This window comes from Pteropus vampyrus, unplaced genomic scaffold (assembly GCF_000151845.1).
Source record: "Pteropus vampyrus isolate Shadow unplaced genomic scaffold, Pvam_2.0 Scaffold38, whole genome shotgun sequence".
Lineage (NCBI taxonomy): Eukaryota > Metazoa > Chordata > Mammalia > Chiroptera > Pteropodidae > Pteropus > Pteropus vampyrus.
This window is the reverse complement of record NW_011888819.1, coordinates 1,013,500-1,036,333: the sequence shown is the minus strand read 5'-3', so window position 1 is coordinate 1,036,333 and position 22,834 is coordinate 1,013,500. Positions and strand designations below refer to the sequence as shown.

General features: G+C 35.0%; 1 protein-coding gene across 7 annotated transcripts in view; it reads right to left on the bottom strand.

Moving 5' to 3' along the window:
* GRIK1 (glutamate ionotropic receptor kainate type subunit 1) overlaps positions 1-22,834 on the bottom strand; it is a 361,909-nt gene that overhangs the window by 13,401 nt on the left and 325,674 nt on the right. For 6 of the 7 annotated variants that reach the window (XM_023529503.1, XM_011358189.2, XM_011358188.2 and 3 more), the window contains 3 exons: positions 19,089-19,306; positions 8,298-8,523; positions 3,263-3,513 (listed from right to left, as the gene is read on the bottom strand). In XM_023529503.1, coding sequence (XP_023385271.1) covers positions 3,263-3,513; positions 8,298-8,523; positions 19,089-19,306 — 695 coding nt within the window. Of the gene's footprint in view, positions 1-93; positions 1,923-3,262; positions 3,514-8,297; positions 8,524-19,088; positions 19,307-22,834 lie in introns of those variants that run through there. The other variant, XM_011358190.2, reaches the window with a different exon arrangement.

The window sequence follows — 22,834 nt, the reverse complement described above, 5'->3', positions numbered from 1 at the left end:
ACTTTATTATTGACAACCCTAATCATCTATACTTCAACAATCACCCTTGAACTTTTTTGATGGCATTTTATTTTATTAAATTGTTGACTATAAAAAATGTGAACTTGGAACTAGAGCAAACATTATGTTGCTTTCACTTCAATAAGAGTAAATAAATGTTGTTGTAATTTACAAATGTTTTCTTAAAAGCACATTTATTTAAAGAAGAAAGCAAAACTGAGAAACAAACAGGGCAAGAGTCAAATTTCCTGAACATGCTTTACTAGAGAAATATAGACTTGATTGGAGAGACTTGTGATTCAAAAATTGGAACCCATTAAAAGTTAAGCAAAGAGAAGGTAAAATGTTATGTGAGTGCACAGATGGCATATTTCTACTTCTGAGAAATATGTTTTGTGCGGTCACTTCATATGTCAAAAGGTAATCCCATTAAGGAGAACAAAGAACAACTGATCCCGTATTGGGGGAAGATAAAAGGCATCTTCAATTCTCCTACTCACTGTGAAGAAGAAACAAGCCCAGAGGGACAGCAGACAACCTCAGTCACAGCAAATTAAATATGCAGTTGGCTTTCTATGTCACCAAGCTGAGTTAGAGTGGGAATTATTTACAGCACTTTGAATGCAGGTGGAAAATAAATCTACAGAGATCCGTAACTAATGTGTATGGAAATTCTTTCCTTTATTTTCTCCTCCTTGCCCTTCTCTCCAATGCGCTTGGAATGAATCGATAATGGCAAAGGAGCCAGAGAAATGAGTGTGAAAGTCACAATGCTCAGAAAAGATTGCTTCAAGAACAACCACTCTGTCTGGAGTGAGTGGGAAGGGAATGAAATAACATCTCGTGAAAAGATGTTCATCAATGCAAAGGGTGAGGGTGAGCGAGTGGAAAATGGAAGATGCTATGCATTAATTCCTAGCTTAGGCCTTTGCTTGAAGCTTGCAAGAAATAATATATACCTTGAGAAAAAAAAAAAATCACAGTTCCTTAGAGACTTGGAGCATACTATCTTTCTGAACCTACAGATAATTGTTCAACTCTACAAGCAAATGTTACTTGAAAGCTTGATGTTAATGAATTTCTACCCGGGAATCATTCTTGACTATTTCGTGCCTTCCTGAGTGATGTGTTCAACTTAGCTCATGCTCTTCTGTGACATCAGAGGTTTCAAGTTTCGTTTTCATTTTCTGGATCACATTTTTGAATCTTTAAAATCTAAGACATCTTTGAATAGTATGTTTTAATAGTCTGTTTTAAATACCAAAATAAATTTGTGTTAAAAATTAACATTGTTATGGAGTTAACAGTGGAAAAATAGGGCTTTGGGTTATTTGAAAGTGTGCGGACCTATAGAACATTTGGGATAGGGAGAAGGAAATAGGAGAAAATAAGTTCACAAAATGAAAAATATTCCACAAAATTAGCATTTTGTTTTCATGTTTTGCACTGTTTAATATATGAGTCTACTTTTTTTTTTATGAGATAAGAGTTGCTTATTTTTAATGCTTGGAGATAGAGCTAAGAGAACTTGATGGTATTACAGATTCCTGTATACACACATATGTTGTAGTCCATATACCCCTAATATGCCTGTTTCAACACAATGCACATCTGTTTTCAGTGCATTCGATTTAATGACTACAGTACGTGAGTTTTGCTATCTTAAAGGGATAGAGAATTATGAATATTTATGCTTAGTAAATACCAATAGCATCAACAACACCAATTAGGAGAAATAATTTCTACTGGGCACACTTTTTTTTTTAAACCAATTAGACAGTATGAACTGAGGACTGTGTCCGAATCCCTCTCTCCTCTCGAATTAATTTGCCACATTCTAAATCCGTAGATAAAGTGGTTCCAGAAGTGGAGTTGGTTGGATGGGTTTGCTTACACTGCAGTCCATAAAAGAAACAAAAAGCCTTGCATGCAAAAGAAATGAGGAAAAAAAAATATAGAAAAATGAATAAATCAAAAGCAAAAATGAGTGTTTAAATAAAAATTTAAATCAAATGAAGCTGGCAATTATGAGAAGCACATTAAAGCATAACATATACAAGCTTTTATTTCTCAAATTAGTTGCATAAAACAAGACACCTTAAGAGCAAATCGAAAGTTAAAACAAAGCAGATCAGTCCATTCTCCCTTTTAATTAGATAGCTTTCTCTAACAAGGTCTAGGAAAGGGATGCTTAATGTTCTCACAATTGCCTTGTGATTTGGGGAAATTTTTCATGATGAAACAGGGTTGTACTCAGCCGTCCTAGCTTTGGGAGCTAACGGGGAGCTTCCATGTGAAGGAAGTGAGACTAGTGTGAAATTATTAATCAGAACTGGCTACCTAATTAGCAAGGCCCAGCACAAAATGAAAATGTGGAACTCCTTTTTTAAAATGATCAAGAATATCAAGACAGTGACAACTGAGAATTAAACTAACCCTGTTAATAATAGTTCATAGTCTCAAAATTCTAACAATATCTTTAAATTTAATGGGTGGCCTAATACCTTACATGGGTCATGGGTTTTGTATCTTGTTTATTCCAGTATGTTTATGAAGGAATTATCTTTAATCAGAAGGGTGTAAACTCCTAGTATGATTTCCATCAAAAATAAAAATAATAGGCAAAAATGACTGACTGTTGAAATCAACCATAATCCCAAATACAATTTGAAAAAATAAAGTTTCTAATATATTTTATTGCCATTTTGTGTTGTTTATCATATTCCTGGCCAAAAAAAGGGTGAATTATCGTTTACAAATCATACCTTGATGGAGATAAAATTCAGTTTCAAAATACTGTATATCTTCACATAAATTGCTTTGCCACATTCAAGGGCTCAGCATCTGCACTTAAGGGATGGCAATATTTCTCTCAAAGATCATTTTATATATATTTTTTTCTATTTCGGATCTATTTTTTCCTTGCTCTATCTAGGGTTTCTATCTTAAGAACAAATAACTGTTCAATAAATTAACTGAGTTTGAAATTTCTGCACTATCATTCCAAATAGCACTAACTAGATTTAATGTATAATGTGCTTTGCTTTCTTCTCCTCATTAATAAGTGATGGGGCTTAAGTATCAGCAGTACCTGGCAGGGATTTAATAGCTCTTTGACGCAAAAATGGCTCTTCTGAGCATCTGATTCAATAGACTGTTAGAGAAAAAAAAAGGGGGGGGGCAAGGAACTTTAAAAAAAAAACCCACAAACTTAAGATAGATAATACTAAAAACTACCCAGTCCTAGAAAAAGATGACTCACCTGTTCAATATCATTGTTCTTCCGCGATTTATATATAAATTCTCCGATGGCTACAAATACAGAAAGGACCAGTCCGGCAGCCAGAACGATGAAGATGCCCCCAATATTTTCGACTCCCAGAGCACTGGCCTCTTTGCTGTCTTCCTCAGGGCAGCCATTTCCCCGCCACCACTTCTCTTTCATCATGTGCAGTTTCCCCTCTTCTTGCAACTGGAGAATGGCAATTGTAATTTTGTCCCGGTAAGGAGAGCCTGTAAGGTTATTTGGATATTGGTCACCCAAAGGCTGAAGAAGACGTGAAGAAGGATTGTTATCTTAGAAGTAACTACTTTATGGCTGCTGGGAAACCCCAATCCACAAACGGACTGGCAAAGGGCACGAAAGTTCAATACTATATTTTGAGGCTCTAAATAATTCGAAAGGGGACAGCTGACTTGTTGAGATGAACTCTGGCATAGACTGTCTTTTTTTTTTTTAAACAGGGAAATGCTGATCTGCGAATTCTGTGACATAGCTCTGCTTCTGGTGGGTTTTCATGACTCTTTCCCACATTATGAGATTTCATTGTTTAGAATCTTCTTTTTCTTGGTTGTCTAATATTGTGACAGCCTGGCTAGACCATCACCAGTGTCATTTTCTCTTCCTAGGGGAGTAGCTAGGCATTTCCCAGTCTCTTTCATTCATTGTGATGATGTGGACAATTTCTAGCCATTGGTAGCTAAAGTGATGCATAATTATTTCCAGTCCTGTCTCATAAAATCCTCCCAACATAATCCTCTACTCCTTCTCATCTTTTCCCCAAATATGCAGCTGAAAGAAAAGAGTTTCAGGTCACTAGGGATAGTGGAACCACCAATTCTAAGGATCTTGGGTCTCACAATTACTGCATAAAAGAGAGTTTCTCTTTTAATCCACATTGGACCATGACAAGGTCAAGAAATAAACATTTACAGTGTAATCAAAAGAAAATTTGTAGTTGTTGGTTGTAGTAATTAGTCCATACTGACTAATATATCTATTAATATAATATTAAGAGTAGGTTTTGATTAATTATAAATGCCTACAAAATTCAGTTAAGTTTGGAAAGTTTGCAAGAACTTTATTGATAGTATTTTTACTCTATTTTCTAGTAATGCATTCTACTTTTAATTATATTATAGTTAGAGAGCACTGACACCTGCCTATTGCCATAGCTTGCTTAATACTGGATTCCTGTGTTAATCAGTACAAAAGAAGAGATAAAAAGATAGTAAAAGTCATCTACTCAATTTCTCCTTGGATGCTAAAAAATTTTGTTCATATTTCTTCTACTCAGTAGGAAAGTAGTACATTCTGACTCTTTCTGTTTGCTAACAATGAAGTTTTTCTTGGTAGAAATAGAAAAATGAAAAAAAAAAAAAAGCAAATAGAAAAATGTGGCATCTTAGAACCAGAAGAGATCTTAGGAATTATGTAGTTAAGTCTACTAATTTTAGAATTGAGACATCTAGTGAGTGAAAATAATAGTTTTTGGCAGAGATAAGAATGTAACTCAACTCTTAGTTTTCTAGCGTTGTTTCCATGAAAGCCTCTTCCTCTACCCGCTATGAACACCTACCCACAAACTTCCACTTATATTTTATGTTCTATGGCAATGTTTAAATTGAAAAAGTAGAGGGTTAACATTTTGGCACTTGTCATTGTTTCTTTTTCTCTTTTCTCCCAACTCCCCCTAAAGTCATGGTCCGTACTCAAAATCAAGTTTAAAAGAAGAGCAAAGTGTTTTGGAATTAGATTTTGGCTTCCAATTAAGAGTATGGATTTTTGGTGAGAAAATGACTCTTGAAAGCCAAATTAAAAGATATCGATGGCTTGCTTAACCATCCCCAGAATAATGTTTAGTGTCAAAATTAGTACCATTAACAAAAACAGCATGTGAACAAGTAAGTGAACCAAGAGAGCTTTGTTTTAATGTACATGACAGTGCTTCAAAGAGTGTAAGAATGATTCCACACCAGTAATCACAGCAATACACAGTGGGCATTCAATAAGTGCTGACTGATGCTCTCCTTCCATCTTTACGTTACACAATACCTAAAACATTTCAGACAGATGTGGATTCGATCCCTGTTCAAAGTTGTCCCTAAGGAAGGTAATTTCCAGCCTCCTGGTAATCTATTTAAGCCTGAAATGCTCTCATTTTATTTTAAATTCCTCAGGGGGCATATTTCCAAAGCTTCTGTCTTGTGAGTCTTTAAGAAGCAAAGGCTTCCATTTTGTATTGTGACCAAGCTGATTTTGCCAATCTTTGACCATTGCAGAGAGTTTGGAGCCTCAGTCAGGGCAGGGCCAGAAGTGAGCAGAGAATTTTTTTATATCTGGATATATTTAGGTTTCAATCTTTGTTGTTGTTGCTTAAATGGACTGAATGACATTGAAAGTGATTTATTACAAGTCACTTGAAGAAATATATATGTATACACACAGATCTTCCTGAATAGCAACTGATCTTTCTTAAAAAGTCAGTTCATCATGGAAAGAAATATCTCACAAATTTGTCCAACAGCTGTATTTTCAATGGATGTGTTCTCTCTGAGGTCTGCCATCTGTTCCAATTATTCCTTCATTGTTTTTGGTGTGAAAGCATGACAGGTTTATAACCACTATGAAAAATTCCTGGAGTGTATTTCTTTTCATTTAGGGAGGGGGATTGACTTTTTGACTTTGGAACTTGTGTGTCCAAGTATGGGTGAGGTTGGCTGAAAGCAGACTGAACTGGAACATTCAGAGCTCTCTATATCACATTATATAAAATATAGTGATACTCATCAGAGGGTCACCCTCATTCACATGAGGGCAGAGTAATTTTCAAAGTGCTGTATTTATTTAGGAGTGTTGCAGAGAGGAGCTCCTTGCTTCCTCCCCGTTCCCTTCCCTCAAAAAAAAAAAAAAATTAGGGTTATATTCCATTCGGTAGAAGAAACGCTCACTAAAAGTTTCACATTAAGGTGCAAATATTCTCAGAAGGAGTGATATACACTGTTATTTTTTACCATTCTTACTAGATAGGAAATTTGGTGGGCAAAGAGGGACGTTGAAAGGTTGTTGAGGTGGGGTTATGGGTCAAAGATGGAACAATAAAAGTGCAGTTTTCAACTTTATAATTTTGTCTAAATATAGTTCTATTAAGAAAGTACAGATGCTCCTCTAAAAAGATGCAGAGTATATCACAATCAATTGATTTGAAAATTCAGGTGGAAGCACACACTTCTGGTGTCCTTGCCTGACTGATGGCCCATTTAACTAAAATCAGCAGTGATGGGATTTAAAAAAATAGCATCTGTCTATCACTCTTAGTACCTAAAATGAGATGACAGCACTTGGTTAGGGAGATAAGACATTGCTTTTCAAATAAAAAAAAAGGCATAGTACTATTTTACTTAATGTCTAACAATCCCACTGACCCCTTGAAAACATGTTGCCTTAATTATAGGAGAGCCGATCACTTGGGAAAATATACACACTTCACTAGCAATATTTGTATTTTCATCAGGAAAAGTTATTGGAAATAAAGGGACAAGAATGCAGATATAGGTTTCTTAGCCCAATCATTCTGCAGAAGATTTATTTAGAGGGCATATTTAATAACAATAATAATAATAAAGTTACTCTTTCCATACTATGTGTTTCCAACACCAGATAGGTAGCAGGGAGTCAAATTGGTTGTGTATTCATGGTAAAAAGTGAAGAGAGTTGACTTTATATGGTTAATAAAATTAGTATTGATCAAAAGTTTGATAACTCATATATAGTCTTTTTAAAAAATTTGTTGCTAAATTAAAATATCAGGACAGTTCATCTAAAATCTGATATTTTTTTCATGAAAAGTGGAATATCTAAAAAACTTGTGCTCCAGTGTTCACATGTACAAATGACTGACCTGAAAGATAGCTACCCTCTTTAGATGAGTCATGTGGTCTCTAATTCTTCAGAGTAGCTACCATTCTCTATTCCTTCTCAAGCAAACATGCTTTATTCAGTTATGATATCTGCTTGGTCTCTGTTGGCATTTGAATTTTTGATCCCTAACTAATGTCAAGGGATAACCTTTCATACAACAAAAGTAATAACACAAGCAAACTGAATCTATCTTGGGTCCTTAATTATCTGACTTGACTATAACTAAGATTTCTGCTTATTGGACCAGCTCAGTGGTTAAGGTGGCCCCTGACTCCTTTCCTTTGGAATACTTATCAGAAAATTACCAATGACTCACTTGAGAAGAGCAAGCTGCCACTGCATTAGGACCTTATACAATATAGTTTTCTATAGAGAGAAAATAGTAGAGAGGGAGCTTTCAATAGAGAGGAAATCAGTAATTATCCCTGAATATAGAATATAGTCTTATATGTTAGAAATGAAAGAGACCTTGTATGAATCAGTGATGCCTATAAGGCAATAATATCCTTAGGGAGAGCAGTAGTACAAAATCAAGGAATAGGAATGTTTGGAAATTTTAGTTATCATTGACTGGATCTAGCATACTGCCTGGGCAAATTATAATTCAGTCTTTATCTTTTTTCTTTTATAGATATAGCTTTGCTTTTACAGCTATTGACATAGAAATCTAGCCTTTTAACTTTTATCATCCATATGTATATTTAATTTTGTTATATTCCAATATAAGTTAAAGTAGAAAAACTAAGCCTGTATAGGTACTAAAGAAAATAATGTCAAGAAGATTAATTAAGAAGATTTTTTAAAAAGATATTTGTTTGGAGTAAAATAATAAAATCTATAGACAGATATTAAATAGATATCTAGTGGTAGAATTTGAAAGAAATAGTGAATTCAAAGTTTATTAGGTTAAATATCTGGGAATGGTCAATTCAAAACATGCCTCTGAACTATAAGGGCTTTTTCCATATTTATTTGTTTATTAAAGGCATTGTACACCTTCTCAGGATGTGGAGTAGATATCTCCGAGCCCATTCCAATTTATACTTTATAACTAACACTGCCTTTCTCAGTCTTGGCTTTGCCTCGTCTCTCTTACCTATAGGTGTTCCCACTCCATAACCTTTGGAGTCAATGAGGCCCCCGATCTGAGTGAGGTTGCAGTTCCTCTGCGTCACATACTCGATGCTGGTGGACTCCATCAGCAGGGCATAGTCAGTGGTGAGTACGCGTTGGATCCCTTCATCGCTGTTCTTTATCAGGGTGGTCTGCTGCCTGCTGCTCATGAAAGCCCACATCTTCTCATAGGTGGATATCTTTGACTTCTGCAGGGAAAGAAAGCAAATCCATCAGCAGAAGAATGCCGAGAAAATATGTCCTAAAGCTATTCAAATCCCAGCGGTTCAAATGGTATAGGGAGGGTGCTTCATCTTCAGGTAGGAAACTAATATTGATGGTCCTGGGACTTCAGTTTGGTAGTTGAGAAGAGCCCAATTTACTACAGAAAAACACTTAGAGGCACCAAGGCAACTATTGAGAAAAAAGAGATCTTGCCTGGTTGATGTGAGACATTGGCTCAAGGTCCTTTTGTTGATTTTAGTTATGGAAGGAAGAATACTGGTATCAATGACAACATATGCCTAATGAACTGTGAGTACTTAAGAACAAGTTCTCAAAGCCCACTGGGCCAAGGGTGACTAGCTCCCTCTAGGACTTTACTCATTTACTCTATTTCTCTTCAATCACTTCATTTCAGCAGGCATTGTTTTACTAGTTTCTGATATGTACGTTTCAGTACCTGATCCAGCATTCCTTGCCTAGGAACAGCTCTGGGATAAATCACACGCTTTCTCTGCTTTATTGATGAAAGAATTACCATCCACTCATCTTTTATAGAAAACTTAGAATACAAATGCCCTTTCCAATTAAAATGCACATCAGAAAACTCTTTGGATTGTATTTATATAACATTTTATTCAGTTTTAATTGAAATTATATTTTAGATAATGAAGATAACCTTTCATTTCAGTGTTCTATGCTTCTTCTGTTTTTTTTTTTTTTTATTCTTGGCTTTTTTGATACAGTCAATAGTAAACCACATATGGTATATATTCTACATGCATCTAAACATTCCACTCTCTCATTACCTTACTTTCTTTGTTAAAATATATTCTCTAAGTTTATGTATCGCTTAGATATAAATTCTTTATTTTTTTTGAATAGGGATCTATGATTAGACATTTTACATTTTACTCTATAATTTCCATATTGTTCTAATTATTTTTTCTTAATTTGTCTTCATTTGCATCAATTCTCCCCTCCATTTATTTGGAAGATGAAAGACTTTATGAGAATTACTGCTCTCACACATGTATATAGTACTCGCACATTAAACAACTTCCTTGGTGGGCACAGGGTGTATCATCTCGATAGTGCAGAGAAGTTTAAATGTGATGCAGGGTCATAAGCAATAAATGGAATACTTGTGGAATCAACTCTAGTGTGGGAATTCATGCTCAAGTGTTCCTAGGAGCTCACTCAATTCCCAACTCTATTTAAGAGCTGGGTTAATGCTATAGGCTTTATGAGTGAGGAGAGGACAGATGGCTTTATTTTGGGTTGTTAAGCATTGAAAGAGTGGCTTGCAAAAGGTCTTGTGAGACAATCAACAATTCAATAAACAGTACCTTATAGATACAGGTATTTTATGAAAGCTATTCTTTCATGATTAGGCCCCTGTTGAGTTACTCCTTAACCTCAGAGATATCTGCAAATTGGATCTCATGTCTCTATGACAAAGACATGTTTTGGAGGTCAGGGTCATGCTTCATTTGTTGTGTGATTTTAGCCTCTAGATGTCTGCTAATGCTACATTTATAATAAAGAGCTACTTGTACCAGAGCCAGGAGGTCAGTCTGTGTTTTCGCAATAAATGCATAGCTGGGAAAATTATTTCTCCATCAGGAAACTACCTTAAGGGGAACTGCTTTTCTTAGAAATGGAAAGCTTTAAAGTTGTCAGAGACTTTAGAAATTAGCTCATTCAATCTGCTATTTTCACAGAGAAGGAAATGTTGGTACAGAAAGTTTGGAGACTTTATGAAAGTGACAAAACTAGTTAGTATCAGAGCTAATACTGAATCCTAATTCAATGATATTGATATCTAGTTCATTGCTCAGTCCACTGTACCATACAGATTTTAGGTAGGTGGATGTCCATATTGCCAAAATTCTTCAAAGAATAATCTCAATCTTATTTGCTTTACCCATGACAGTACAGCTTATATTTGTGGACTCACAATATTTCATGAGGTGGTTTGCTATTTGCTATTTGGTATCATATTAATACATACTAGGAGTCAGCCTCCATATAAAAACTTAACAAAACGTCTATTTTTTTCACATATTTAAATTTTATTAAATATGAATTTTGTAAATGTTTTAAAAAGTAGATTTTTTGATCTATGGAAATTGAGGGCAAAATAAAGTAAATGATCGGTTCATTCATGGTAAACAAAGTGTAGGATGTCCTTTTAGGCATCTAATAATTGAAGGATCTGGAAGAAGATGAAAAGATTCAACTCGAAAACTACATGCCTGTTATTGAGCCCTATCAGGTGTGGTTCTCAAATTACATGCTGTGAAGGACTGTCTGTTCTTTTCAATCTATGGTAGACCTATCTGTGGTCCTGTTGTATGTGACCTATATGCAGCTCTTACCAGACGTGACTCACCGTGTGAGCACGTGACAGTCCTCAAAGTCATCTACGCTCAAGAAGTACCAAGAAGATAGTGCCACCGCAATATCTAACAGCTACAAAACTTCTAAATTCTTACTCTCATTTTTTTTTCTTAGTAACACAAGTCAGCATGTTCTTTATACCACATTTTGAGTAGCACTGTTCCGTGGTGCTGGAGGTCATGGACTTAATTTAACCACATTTATTTCTTCTTTCTATGGTTTGATTCTTCCTTCTTGGACTAAAAGATTGTTCTTGGCCTGAACTCACTGAGGTGTTGGAAGGGACACCTAGCTGGCACAGACTCCTTTGAAGAACCTTTTATTGGTAAGGAAACTATCACTTGGTGGAAGACTAGATCAAGTTGAAGGTACAGGAAACATTTTAAATTCCTTTGACCTTCTCCTGCTCTTCTTGGTCCACCCTAATAATGGTAAACATAATGGAATAGAGAATAGCATCCTTCTGCTTTTATTCAATGTTCTCTTTTATTATTTAAGATGTTTGCTGTTGTGGAGCTCCATTTTATTCCACATTTAGAATTATAGATTATTTGAGAAGCTGGGGAGCTTAGAAGTGTCTGTGGATGGCTCAGACACCTTAGGATATAGTGAGTTTTCTACCACTGGAAACCTATAAGGTGAACTTCACAATTGGAAGAGTTTCAGTTAGGAATCCTTCAGCCCTCAGGTTCTGATCTCTAGACCAGTCCTTTCATATTACTTATGCAGGTTCTGGCCTCAAAGACAGTTAGGTGACACATAAAAGTCATACTGGTTAGTGAAAGAGCCAATGCAGAATTAAGGTCTCTTTCCTCATTACTCCTGAATTCCATCCACTGTCACGCTATGTTCTATAAAGTTTATTTTTTGTTAGGTTATTATTTGAAAGTGCGGTTTGAGAAGTAGTCAGTTTTATTTATTTTTTAAATAGGTTTTCTATTTTTAAGACACAAATCTTAAGAATTCTGAAAAATAGGAGGGTATTCCATGGAAAATTATTGTAAATAATCAGAAGACCAGGTAAACTGTTTGAATGGCAATTTCGATGTTTTTTTTTCACTTCTAAGTATTCTATAGTTACAGCCTGCTAAATCTCTCTAAATAATACACATTTAAAAAATACAAACAGAAATTGCCTCTTATTTCACTGAATATGTCAAAGGTTAATTAGAATACTTATAAAGTACTCTGAGCTTCTTAGCAAAAATTGCTAAAACTGAAAAGACCTAATTTATTAAATCTTAAATTATCCAGTTTTTTTTTAAATCCTAGAAGGGCACGAGATTTAGATAAATTCATTTTGTCTGTTTAAACCTGATTATGTGGCTATTCTGATGCTGATGAAACATTGTTGTCAAAGAATAAGCATTTTTTTTCATCCAAAATCTGTTATAAAGAAGTATTACTATTTTAGCATTCTTTGACCATCACTTATTTCTCTTTTTTTGCCTGTAATGCATACAAGTTAAATCCTCACTGGGGAATGATTTATAATGTGTCTCTGTGCAGTTAAAAACTACCTTTTGAAAATGGTAATAATAACCCCCACATGCAGAGTTTACTTTGTGCCAATCACTATTCTAAACACTTTACATGTATTAATTCATTTAATCTCTACAGTGATCATATGAGAAAGATATTATTATTTTTTCTTTTTTCACAGATGAGGAAATGGAACACATCATGAAGAAATAATGAAGTCAGGATTTGATACCAGCGATCTGGCTCCAGTGTCAGTGTTCTTAATCAAAAAAAAATCAACTATTTGTTTTAATACACAGAACATCAAACTCATGACTTGGCTAATGTTTCAACAGAATTAACAAATTTTCTAAAGAAATAACTGCAGTAAGTAACTGTGGTATCTTTCTATTACTAACAGAACCATTATAATTCTTGTAGTCATTGCATAATATATGAGAAATATTTACATGAATTTAGGCAGCTTATATTTGTTTAGACAAATAATTAGACACTGTTTTAGGAGGTTCAGTAGTCGGAACCTAGAAGAATATGTAGATATTGCTTATGTCTTTTTATTTTATAGCGTTTTGTATTCCATATAGTTCGTTGTTTTTAGTTGCAGGCTATCTGTTCTAACATGTAAAGTAGGTACATTTCTGGAATATAACATGGTATTAAATGTTATAGCACCTCCAGTTTATAGATATATCTCTCTAATGTTTCATTTTTACTGAGACAAGCATTAATTATCACATTATTTCTTCAACCAGGTTATGGGGCTTCTATAGTGAAGATATATAATTTTATTATTCAGTAGAATGAATAAGTATTCAATTCTACTTCAGACCAACATGTCTGAAGATTTTACAGGTAGATCTATGTTTATATGTGTTTATTTTTACATATATCCTTAACCCCACACACATATATATACACTGGGGAAATTACTGATAGTTGATCGTTGTTATCTTATCGAAAGTGATATTATAAATGTGGTAAATATATGTATGTTGAACAAATGAAATACCAAAAACAATTACATTTAAAAATCTCCAATATACTTTAGATAAATGCTGATTTAAGAAAACCTTAATCAACAAAAGACATGGAAATCAATTATGTAGAAACCCAAACTTGTGAAACAGATATATGAGAGATGAATAGTTGCCTTAAAAAAACCATTTCCATTAACATATGATTAAACATATTATTTCATTAAATAATAATTTCTTATGGTGTTTTAAAAATATGATTTAATTTATAAAAGTCATTTTGGAGAAAAAGTATCAGAAAAAAGCAATTATAGTCTAATGAGGACCTCTGTCTTTCAAATATATACAATATAATTGACATAGTTGATTATGCTCATTTCTTGAATTGATAGAAGGTTACGCCATTTGTGGAATCTCCAAGGTTCTAAAAATTTATATGTTACCTTTAAAAATTTTCCTCAGTGGGATTTAAACACCTTTGCTAAGATATTTTTCATGTTTTTCTCTCCTCTAGAGAAAAATATGGTCCATTACAGGCAATACACCTGTCTTTGAAACCGTTTAACTTTTAACTGACCTCATGGATTTCTTACCAAACAAATCCATTTTTAGCCTAGAGGGACTTAACATTTTGGACACTCATAATTAGCTAGATCTTTTAAACATGAGCTAATAGCTCTTACATGAAGAGTGCCTTCCTGTGCAGGGAAGTTTGAGAAATGTCTTTCATCTCGTTCTTCCTTAAATGACTATTTTTATCTGAAGCCTGTCTCCCCATAATGTCCCATTGCTTCATTCCCACCAGTGTGGTGCTCAGCACCTAACCACTCCCTGGAGGGATTTTATAAAGGTTAGAGAGTCTCATATTCCCACAGCTGGTTTAAAGTCCCCAGACCATGAAAGCCAGAAATGATAAGTCTGTTATGACTTTTTAAACCTATTTTAACCAAGTCATTTTTAGACTGAGCCATGATCTAATCTGTGTAATCCTCTGGCTTGGGTCTGAGAGGATAAAGATATGTTGCCAGGCAAGCTTCTATGAGATGCATTTCTTACATGAATATTTCCTAGCCAATATGGCTGATAAGAACGCCTTCCGATGTGCGTACCACTTCCTGTCTGCAGAACACATGCTTCTTAATCACATTGCATTGTGTCTAACAGGTCTAAGTGCATCTCGTCTCTCTACTGCTATTCAGATCTTCAAGTCTTGCACAGAATTTTATACCTTTTCCCCTCCTACCCTTTATAGTGCCAACCTCAAGCACTGGATTTATTGGAGATCTGGAAAAAATATTAATTGAGTTGAATTAAGTTAAACTGCCTCACTCGACTTCTTAGCTGACTTCTATGGGCATCTTCATCATCTGTTGCCTACCTACCACCTGGAGGTTCTCCTGCAAATACAAGGTATGCACTTAGGATGGGCTTTGTCTGGCCTGGCCTCTGAAAGTCCTTGACATCTTGGGCACATGGTACCCACTCTGGACTTTTCTGACCAGAAGTCACGGACAGGAAGCTGAACAAAGACCAAACTAGAGGGTTAAAAACAAAACAAAACAAAAAACAAAAAAAAAGAGTAGGATTGAAAAAATAGGACTAATACTTAGGAGTATGAGTGGGATGCTAATGGTGATGTCCCAGACTTGGCACTTGCTCAATAAATGTCAGTTCGTTCCCTCTGCCTTACCTGAATTTAAATGGTAGATAGTGGAACCTCATTTGAGCTATTTTTTAAAAAGTAAATTTTTAATTTCGTGTCAAAAATCAAATATCTTGAAACTGAACTCTGAGATCATACAAGATAGCAAAGTCTAGAGAGAAAAAGTCAATGGATTTTGATTGAAATTTTAGCAAGAAACTTCTGGCCACATTTTTCAAGAACCTTCACTAAGAACATCCCCTGCTTGTGGTCCAGAGACCAAATGTGAAGGATTAGCAATTTTGTTTGTTCATGGATTTTGGTAATGTCTATAGTTCTTTCCTCCTTGTAGCTGTCTGTTCTGTAGCTATAAAACAATTTAGAATGAACTCGAAAGCAAAGAGACAGGTTTCTACTATTTGGGTGCTAACAAAAGGAGATATATATATATCTATGTATCTATCTATGTATCTCTCTATCTATCATCATCATCATCTGTATCATCTATCTATCTGTCAGTCATCTATCATCATTATCTATCATCTATCTATCTATCTATCTATCATCTGTTTTTGTTTGTTTGTTTGTTTGTTTTTCCAGGAACAAAAGCACTTTAAGTTACACTGTGTGTGATGAGAAATGCTTTTTACTACATGTTTTTTTGTACTTGAGTGGAGATGGGACCGATCTGAGCAAATGGTTCATTCCTCAACAAGGGATCAGAATATGCTGGTTAGATTAGGCAAATGCATTCCCTAATTCATTAGATTAGGCAAATGTATTGCATCATTCCTTATTCATTCACCAGCTAAAGAGAGGATATTGTCCTTGATTAAGAGAGAATGGGAGGGAGAGAGGCCTCGATGGCATAGCAGAGGTGAAACATTAATGTGGGGCCAGGTCAGGACTGAGTCCTTGTGACCGTAACTGCTGTCACTCAGTGCCTTAGGGTGGAACTACACTGAGAGCTAGAAGGCTGGAGTGTTTCTTTCCCTTGAGGGATAATCCAGCTTAAGAACCCCGTGCGTATCCCTCTGAAGCTTTCTGACAGCTTACGTCCCTCAAGGGGAAAACTAAGTCGGATTTAGTCCTTGTTCTCTTTTGCAAACAAACTCCTTCTTGATAAAGAGGGCTGCTGGGGTGTAGGCTAGCTTGTAAATCGAGAACTTGGCAACAGCGTCTCTTCCTGTGTAGAACTCGATGTGTCCATCGTACTGTGGTCTGAATGCGTTCCCCCTAAATTCATATATTGACATTCTAACCCCCAGAGATGATGCAACTAGGAGATGAGGCCTTTGGAAGGTGCTTAAGTCAAAAGAGCGGGACCCTTATGAGTGGACTTAGTGCCTCATAACAGAGGTCCAGATAGATTCCTTGCCCCTTCCACCATGTGAGGATACGACTTAAAGTCTATGACCTAGAAGAGGCCCTCGGTGGGTCTTGTACTTCCAGCCTCCAGAACGGCAAGAAAGGAATTTCTGCAGTTTATAAGCAACCCAGTCTGTGGGGATTTTTTTGTTTTGTTTTGTTACTGCAGACTGAACGGACAAAGATAGCTCTCTACCTCCCTCCTTTCTTCCCTCCCTCCATCTTTCTCTCTCTTCACCTCCCCCCGCCCCTTTCTTCTTCGATAGAATTCCGTCTCTCTGAATTCATTAACATTTGTTTATTTATTTAAAACATATTTTCTGAATGCCTACTATGTGCCAGGTACTGTTTTAGGTTCTGGGAATGTGATGATAAATGAAACAGACCAATTCTTTACCCTCAGGGACTCTATCTTCTAGAACTCTCTGAAGTTTTCCATCAATAATTTTGTAAATATCGGCGAGTTATTAACTGAGCTGTACCTCATTTTCTTCATCGTGCAACGGGGGTAATATCAGTGCTTATCCCAGCTGGCCTTAGTAAGGATAAAATGAGATAACATATGTAAAGCATTTAGAAACAGCATGTGGTTGTGAGTTACTGTGCTGCTATTCTCAGTTGCTGCTGGTACCGTCATCACATTCTTTCTCCCTGAGATGCTTATTGCTTCATCATTTGCCTGATGACCTGAGAGACCACTTTTCCTTGTGCCTCATTTTCAGGACCAGGGAGCAAGCAGGAGGAGCCCTTTCTGAAAACGCTGTGAGAGTAGTACACGATCATTGCGGGGAAATGCACTACCCAAGCGTGCCTTCATGTGGTCGCCCCAGGGTCCTGCCAGGAAAAATGGGAGCCAGCGCCCTTTATATTCAGAAAGGCAAATAAGCAGAGACAAATCAAAATGAGGCTAGGGGATACTTTGTGAATATGTAGATAGCTTGCACGGTGGCAAATCACTGCTTTTACAAAGAGTAGCCCATGCCTTTTCTGTATTTGTACTATAGTAGAAGGTAGTAGAATCTTTTCTGCCTCTACTTGCCCATTTTCCAATATTCTAAAACATTTCGATATTGGCGAAAGAGATAAACCATTTCAGATATTTTTAAAGACATACCCGAATCTACTTTGGCAGTGTCCCTCTGTCCTATGTGTCTTGCAGATGACTTTCCTGGGTTCTGACAAGTATGTGATCAGTTACTAGTTCAGGGTAACTCGTGTCTCTTCATAGAAACACAACTTTTAGAAGCTTAGAGAGCCATATATTTAATGTCATTTGTCCTTAAAACAACATTTGTCCAGGGAAGAAACAAACACCACACTTTACACATTCATTAAATCAATGACATATTTCTTAAAGTGAAAAGAATGTTTAAAGATCATCTTTTTAATATAGAGGAAAAGCAAATCCTAGCTTTTTACATTACTTTACTTTTTGATAAGCCTCCAGGTATAGTTTACTCTTAAAATAAAGTTTTTATTAATTCATTTTTATTATTAATTGTTAAACCAAATTTACTGCATAGGTGACACCTATTTTGGTGAACCAATACTACCAAAACTGTTATACAAAGAGAATATTCACTTTTTCTTATCCTTAGTTTTTTATTTCTAAATTAATATTCCTTGCAAGTTTTTAGCTACTCAGTCCTGGGGGGACAACTTCATTTGTGATAATCTGGATGTGAAACCTTGATAAAGGTATATTTAAAGTTTATTTTGGATACACTGATGTTTTCCTTTTTTTTCACATGCACAGTTACATCTTAAAAGAATTTTCTAGCCTATCTCTGTCATAGACCGACTACATAATTTTGAACAGATAATTTAGCTTCTGAAGGCTTTGTTCTCTGCAGAAGTAAAGTGAAGGGCTGAACTTGATGATCTCTAAGGTGTTTTTGCCATCTCTAAACCTCCCCGGATCTATTTAAGCCCATTTTCCCCCATAGGAGCTATAGTATCCGAGATTTAACAAGGCTTATTTCATAGGCAAGGCAGAAATCAGTTTCATTGCTCTGGGTAAGTAATTAAAAAGACTAGAACAATGAAATGCACTTGACACTAAAACTGGTATTGACTCAAACTTAATTCTCCTTTGGTGCCTTGGAAGGCACTCCAGGCTATTGGAAAGTTTTGAGTCTGGCTGACAACTCTGTCCTCTGTGCAAATGCAATATTAGACCAGAGTCCTCTGGGATTTTGGGAGGGGTTTAATTCTCCAAATAAATCCCAATATTGACACATTTACTTGTCATCTGTTTCTATCTCATTGAATATAGAACAGAAAGAACGAAACTACTATATTCAAGTATTCTGGTTGTCAGAATTTCAAATTAAAGAATCTTTATTTTTGTGGGTTCCATACATGAGCGATTAATTAATTAATGTGTGGTTAGACCGTATTCAGAAAATAGTATTTTTTTATGGTAAAAAAACAAGAGAAGATATTGAAGATATTGACCTGTGGATCTGACTGTATTAAATTGGGGATAGAAGGGCCAAAGAAATTGCCTTATGCTGATTGCTGAGGGCACATGGGTTCCTTGTAATGGAATTATATTATTAAGATTTTTTATTTTATAAAAAAACTTGCCTAAGATTTCTTGCTTTTTGGGGAGACTCTTTTATTTTGCAACCCCTCCCCTAAGTATGAGATAATCATTGAGAATGCATTGTCAATTTCTTACCTTGAAGAAAGTCATTGTCGATCCATCTCTGACCGCCCCATATTCTATCTTGGTTTGCTTTGCCAGATCATCTGCTGAATCTATGGGGGATTCCATTCTCTCTACTGTCAAGAAGGCGGCCAGATTGGCAGTGTAGGATGAAATGATGATTAGGGTGAAAAACCACCATATCCCTCCAACTATTCTGGTCGATAGAGCTTTAGGCATCAGCTCTGATCCTGTGATGGTATTATCAGAGTAAGAATGTTAAACAGAGTTAGGAGGAAAGGAAAGACTTATGATTTGAACTGGTTTCAGGAGATAATGAATTTTTGTGACATAAAAATTGTAAATCCATCAAGGATTTACTCTCTTGTGTGTTAGTAAAACTAATACATTTTTTATAAAATGGAGCAACTTTTAAATGATTTTTTATCATTATTAATCACTACTGCTGCTTAAAATGTAATCTATTGACATTTGATGGCATTAAATGGTTTTAACTCTGACATAATCTATGTTTAAAATTTACGGTTAGTTTAGTCGCTTAGATTTGAGTTTGTATACTTGTTTTGGTTAAAAAGTCTATCTTCAGACTTCTGGCCTTTTATTATTGTCTAATATACATCTTATTGTGTGAAATAAAAATGTTCTAGGTCTTTGTACACTTATGAAATGTTAACTTATGTTTTTATTTAAGATTAAAGAGAGTGAGAAATTTTCAAAAAATTGACATGTCATGACATTTATCACATGTACTTTAATAAAACATTGGGACTTTACAAATCAAGTTAAAAAGAATGCAGTGATATTTGACAGTAGATGAATCATGTTTTTATTGTCTTATGTTATTCTTAGAGTTAATATTTTTTTCTAATGTAGATTTTGGGGGGGGTTGGTAATGACTTTACTTATTTTTATTTTGGAAAATTAATTTTTTATTTTATATTCATTTCAGGTGTACAGCATATTGATTAGATATTTATATAATTTATGAAGTGATCCCCCAATTACTTTACTTAACTGAAAAGAATATATTCACTAAAAACAAAATTTGTCATTGAATATAGTACCATCTCTTAATTATACTTCAAAGACTGACTGTTTCTCAGGTGAAAAGGGCCCTTCCTGATAAAAAAACATACACTTTAGATGTCCTCAGATGATTCTTGATCATTTGTAAAAGATGACATAAAGGCAATTAATGTGTTTACCAAGAAAACCTTTCTCTCTAAAAGACAGAGTATATGGCTTAGTTTACTTACAAAGAGGGCGAACATCTGTGCAAATTCTCTAGCTCAAAATATTTGGTCAAACTAAACTCTGTAAATTCAGCAGTAGAATTAAAATGGGCAGAGGGTATATGCAGAGATCACTCCAATTACACGAATTCATGAATGAATTTTGGCTAGTCTGCTTGCCTGAAAACCAGTGGTTCTGTATTTAGCATTTACTCCATGAACTTGGAGGTATGGCGGAGTTTAGGCAACCATTTAAAATATTCTAAGTTTAAAAATCCAAAAGGTTAAGTATAGCAGGTGAAATATCCGGTTGAAAGAATTCTTTCACTATTCTCATTGGGTGTTTCAAAGTTTTGTAGTTAATAGTTTAAGATAGAAAGGGAAATTGGAGTTTAGCAATCTACAAATAAATAAATTTATGCTCAAATTTAATCTATAAAGAGACATTCGTATTGTTCATGAAATCAAAACCAGCTCAAGGCTCTTGATAAGCAGATCGAGGTAGACAGAATTTCCAGGCTTTGAACTAACTGACATATTCTAATGTTATTAGTTATTTGTGTGCTTTATTTTTTTATTGAGGTAAATGGTTTCACTGAGATATATATATATATATATATATTTGTTTGTTTGTTTGTTTGAATTTGGGTGTGTAATATTATACAGATTTATAATAGTTTTCATTAAATTGCCTCCAAGGATTTAGTGGGATAGTTTATTGCTGTTGTTTTAATCTTGTGGTTTAATGGGATTTATATGCCTGTGGGTGTATGCATGTGTGTTTACTACCCAAGGTTGTTTCATATCTTTGAAACCTATTTAATTGATCCAGCAGCCTTGTGGCAGTGTGATATTGTTTTAGATCTTTAGTTGGTTATCATTAAAATACCATTTATTTTATAAAGTAGCCATGGGAAATAAGTAATACAGTTAAGAGATATATTTCCTTAGCTTATAGGTACAGATTTTCTGCTGTAAATTTATCCTTATATTATTTGGTTGCATTTATTTAAAAAACAAGGTTTTAAATTTATTACTTGTATAATTATGTATTATATAGCAGTAAAACTGGACAGATAGATGAATATCCAATTGTTGACATGTAATAAGAAATAATATAAATTCGCATTTATCACACTTTACAATACACATTTATACGTTTGAATAAAATTGTCTTGGAAATTAAAAAAGTAATTAATAGAAACCTACTCAGATTACATTTTAAACCCTTGGTAAATGATATAAATTATATTTCTCAACACTTCATTGTGTTCTTTTATTTTCATACATTTAAAAAAATGTCATGACTCTTAATGTTAATTGAAATACTTAGAAATGGCTTCCCACAAGTAGATATGATTTGTCTAAGTACAGAACTCTAGAAGATGAAGATATGAAAGCAATAAAAGTTGAGTAAAACATCATTAGGAAATATTTGGGATGAGAGACAATACTTGCTGGGTCTCTAGTGCCTTTTATGGCAGACATGACAGCCAATCCTGATCCAGACTTTGCTCACGCTCTGTAGAAAAGAGAAAGTCTGATCATGACATTAAAAAAGAAATTAGACAAGATGGTTTCCAATTGAGTACAGTGACAAGCTTCTGCTAACAAGAGAGAGTGCAACAGTCAATACAGAAGTGAGCTACCTGGTCCAATGCCACATCCTAAGATGCACTAACAGTCACTAGTACCTCAAATTTGTACATGGCAGTATTTGTTTCACCTGACAAAGATTTTTCAACTTTTTAAAAAACAAGCAGAGTCTGGTTGGGGCTGACTGTCATGTACCCAAGGTAGTGGTAACTAGCAGACACTGCATCCCACGGTTTGCTGTGGATGATGATAAACTCCAAATAGGCAGGATATGAAAGAGAAGTTTTGGGGTAGGTGCACTCATATTGCAGAAGGTAGTCACAGTCTTATGTACCTGCATCAATCTGCTGCATATTCTGTGAAACCCAAGTCTGTATTTTTCTATTTCTTTGGTATGAGAAGGTAAGCTATTGGGGGGTGGAGTGTAAGGGGGGAGGGAAGATCTCTTTCACTCTTTAAAAGTAGCTGCTCACAAGATAAATGCCCTAAAATGTAAATGCACTGGTAGATCAATATATGGCTTCTAATGGGGTTTCCTGCAGGATTTATAGTTCTGTGCTAAGCTCTAAATTCATGCAAGTGATTTCTAGTAAAGTAGGTGCTATCTACACCTATTTAGCCGTGCCCACGTAAACTATGCTAAATTGCACGATGAAAGAATTTACCCACTTTCCTCAATTATTTGGTATTTTTACCCTAGAGACATTTGTTCTCTCTCCCTCTAGTTTGTAGATACAGAATATAAACATTTCAAGTAGTATGGTAACAACTCTCTCATGAGAAGCCTTAGGTTTTACCCCCGCAAGAAACAACCATGTTTAATTTATGTCTCACTTGAATTTTCCTTTGCCAATTTATTTTTCAGCTTATTGTCAAATTAGCAAATGTTCCAAATACAACAGTAATTGTGACTTTCAATTTTTTTTAGAT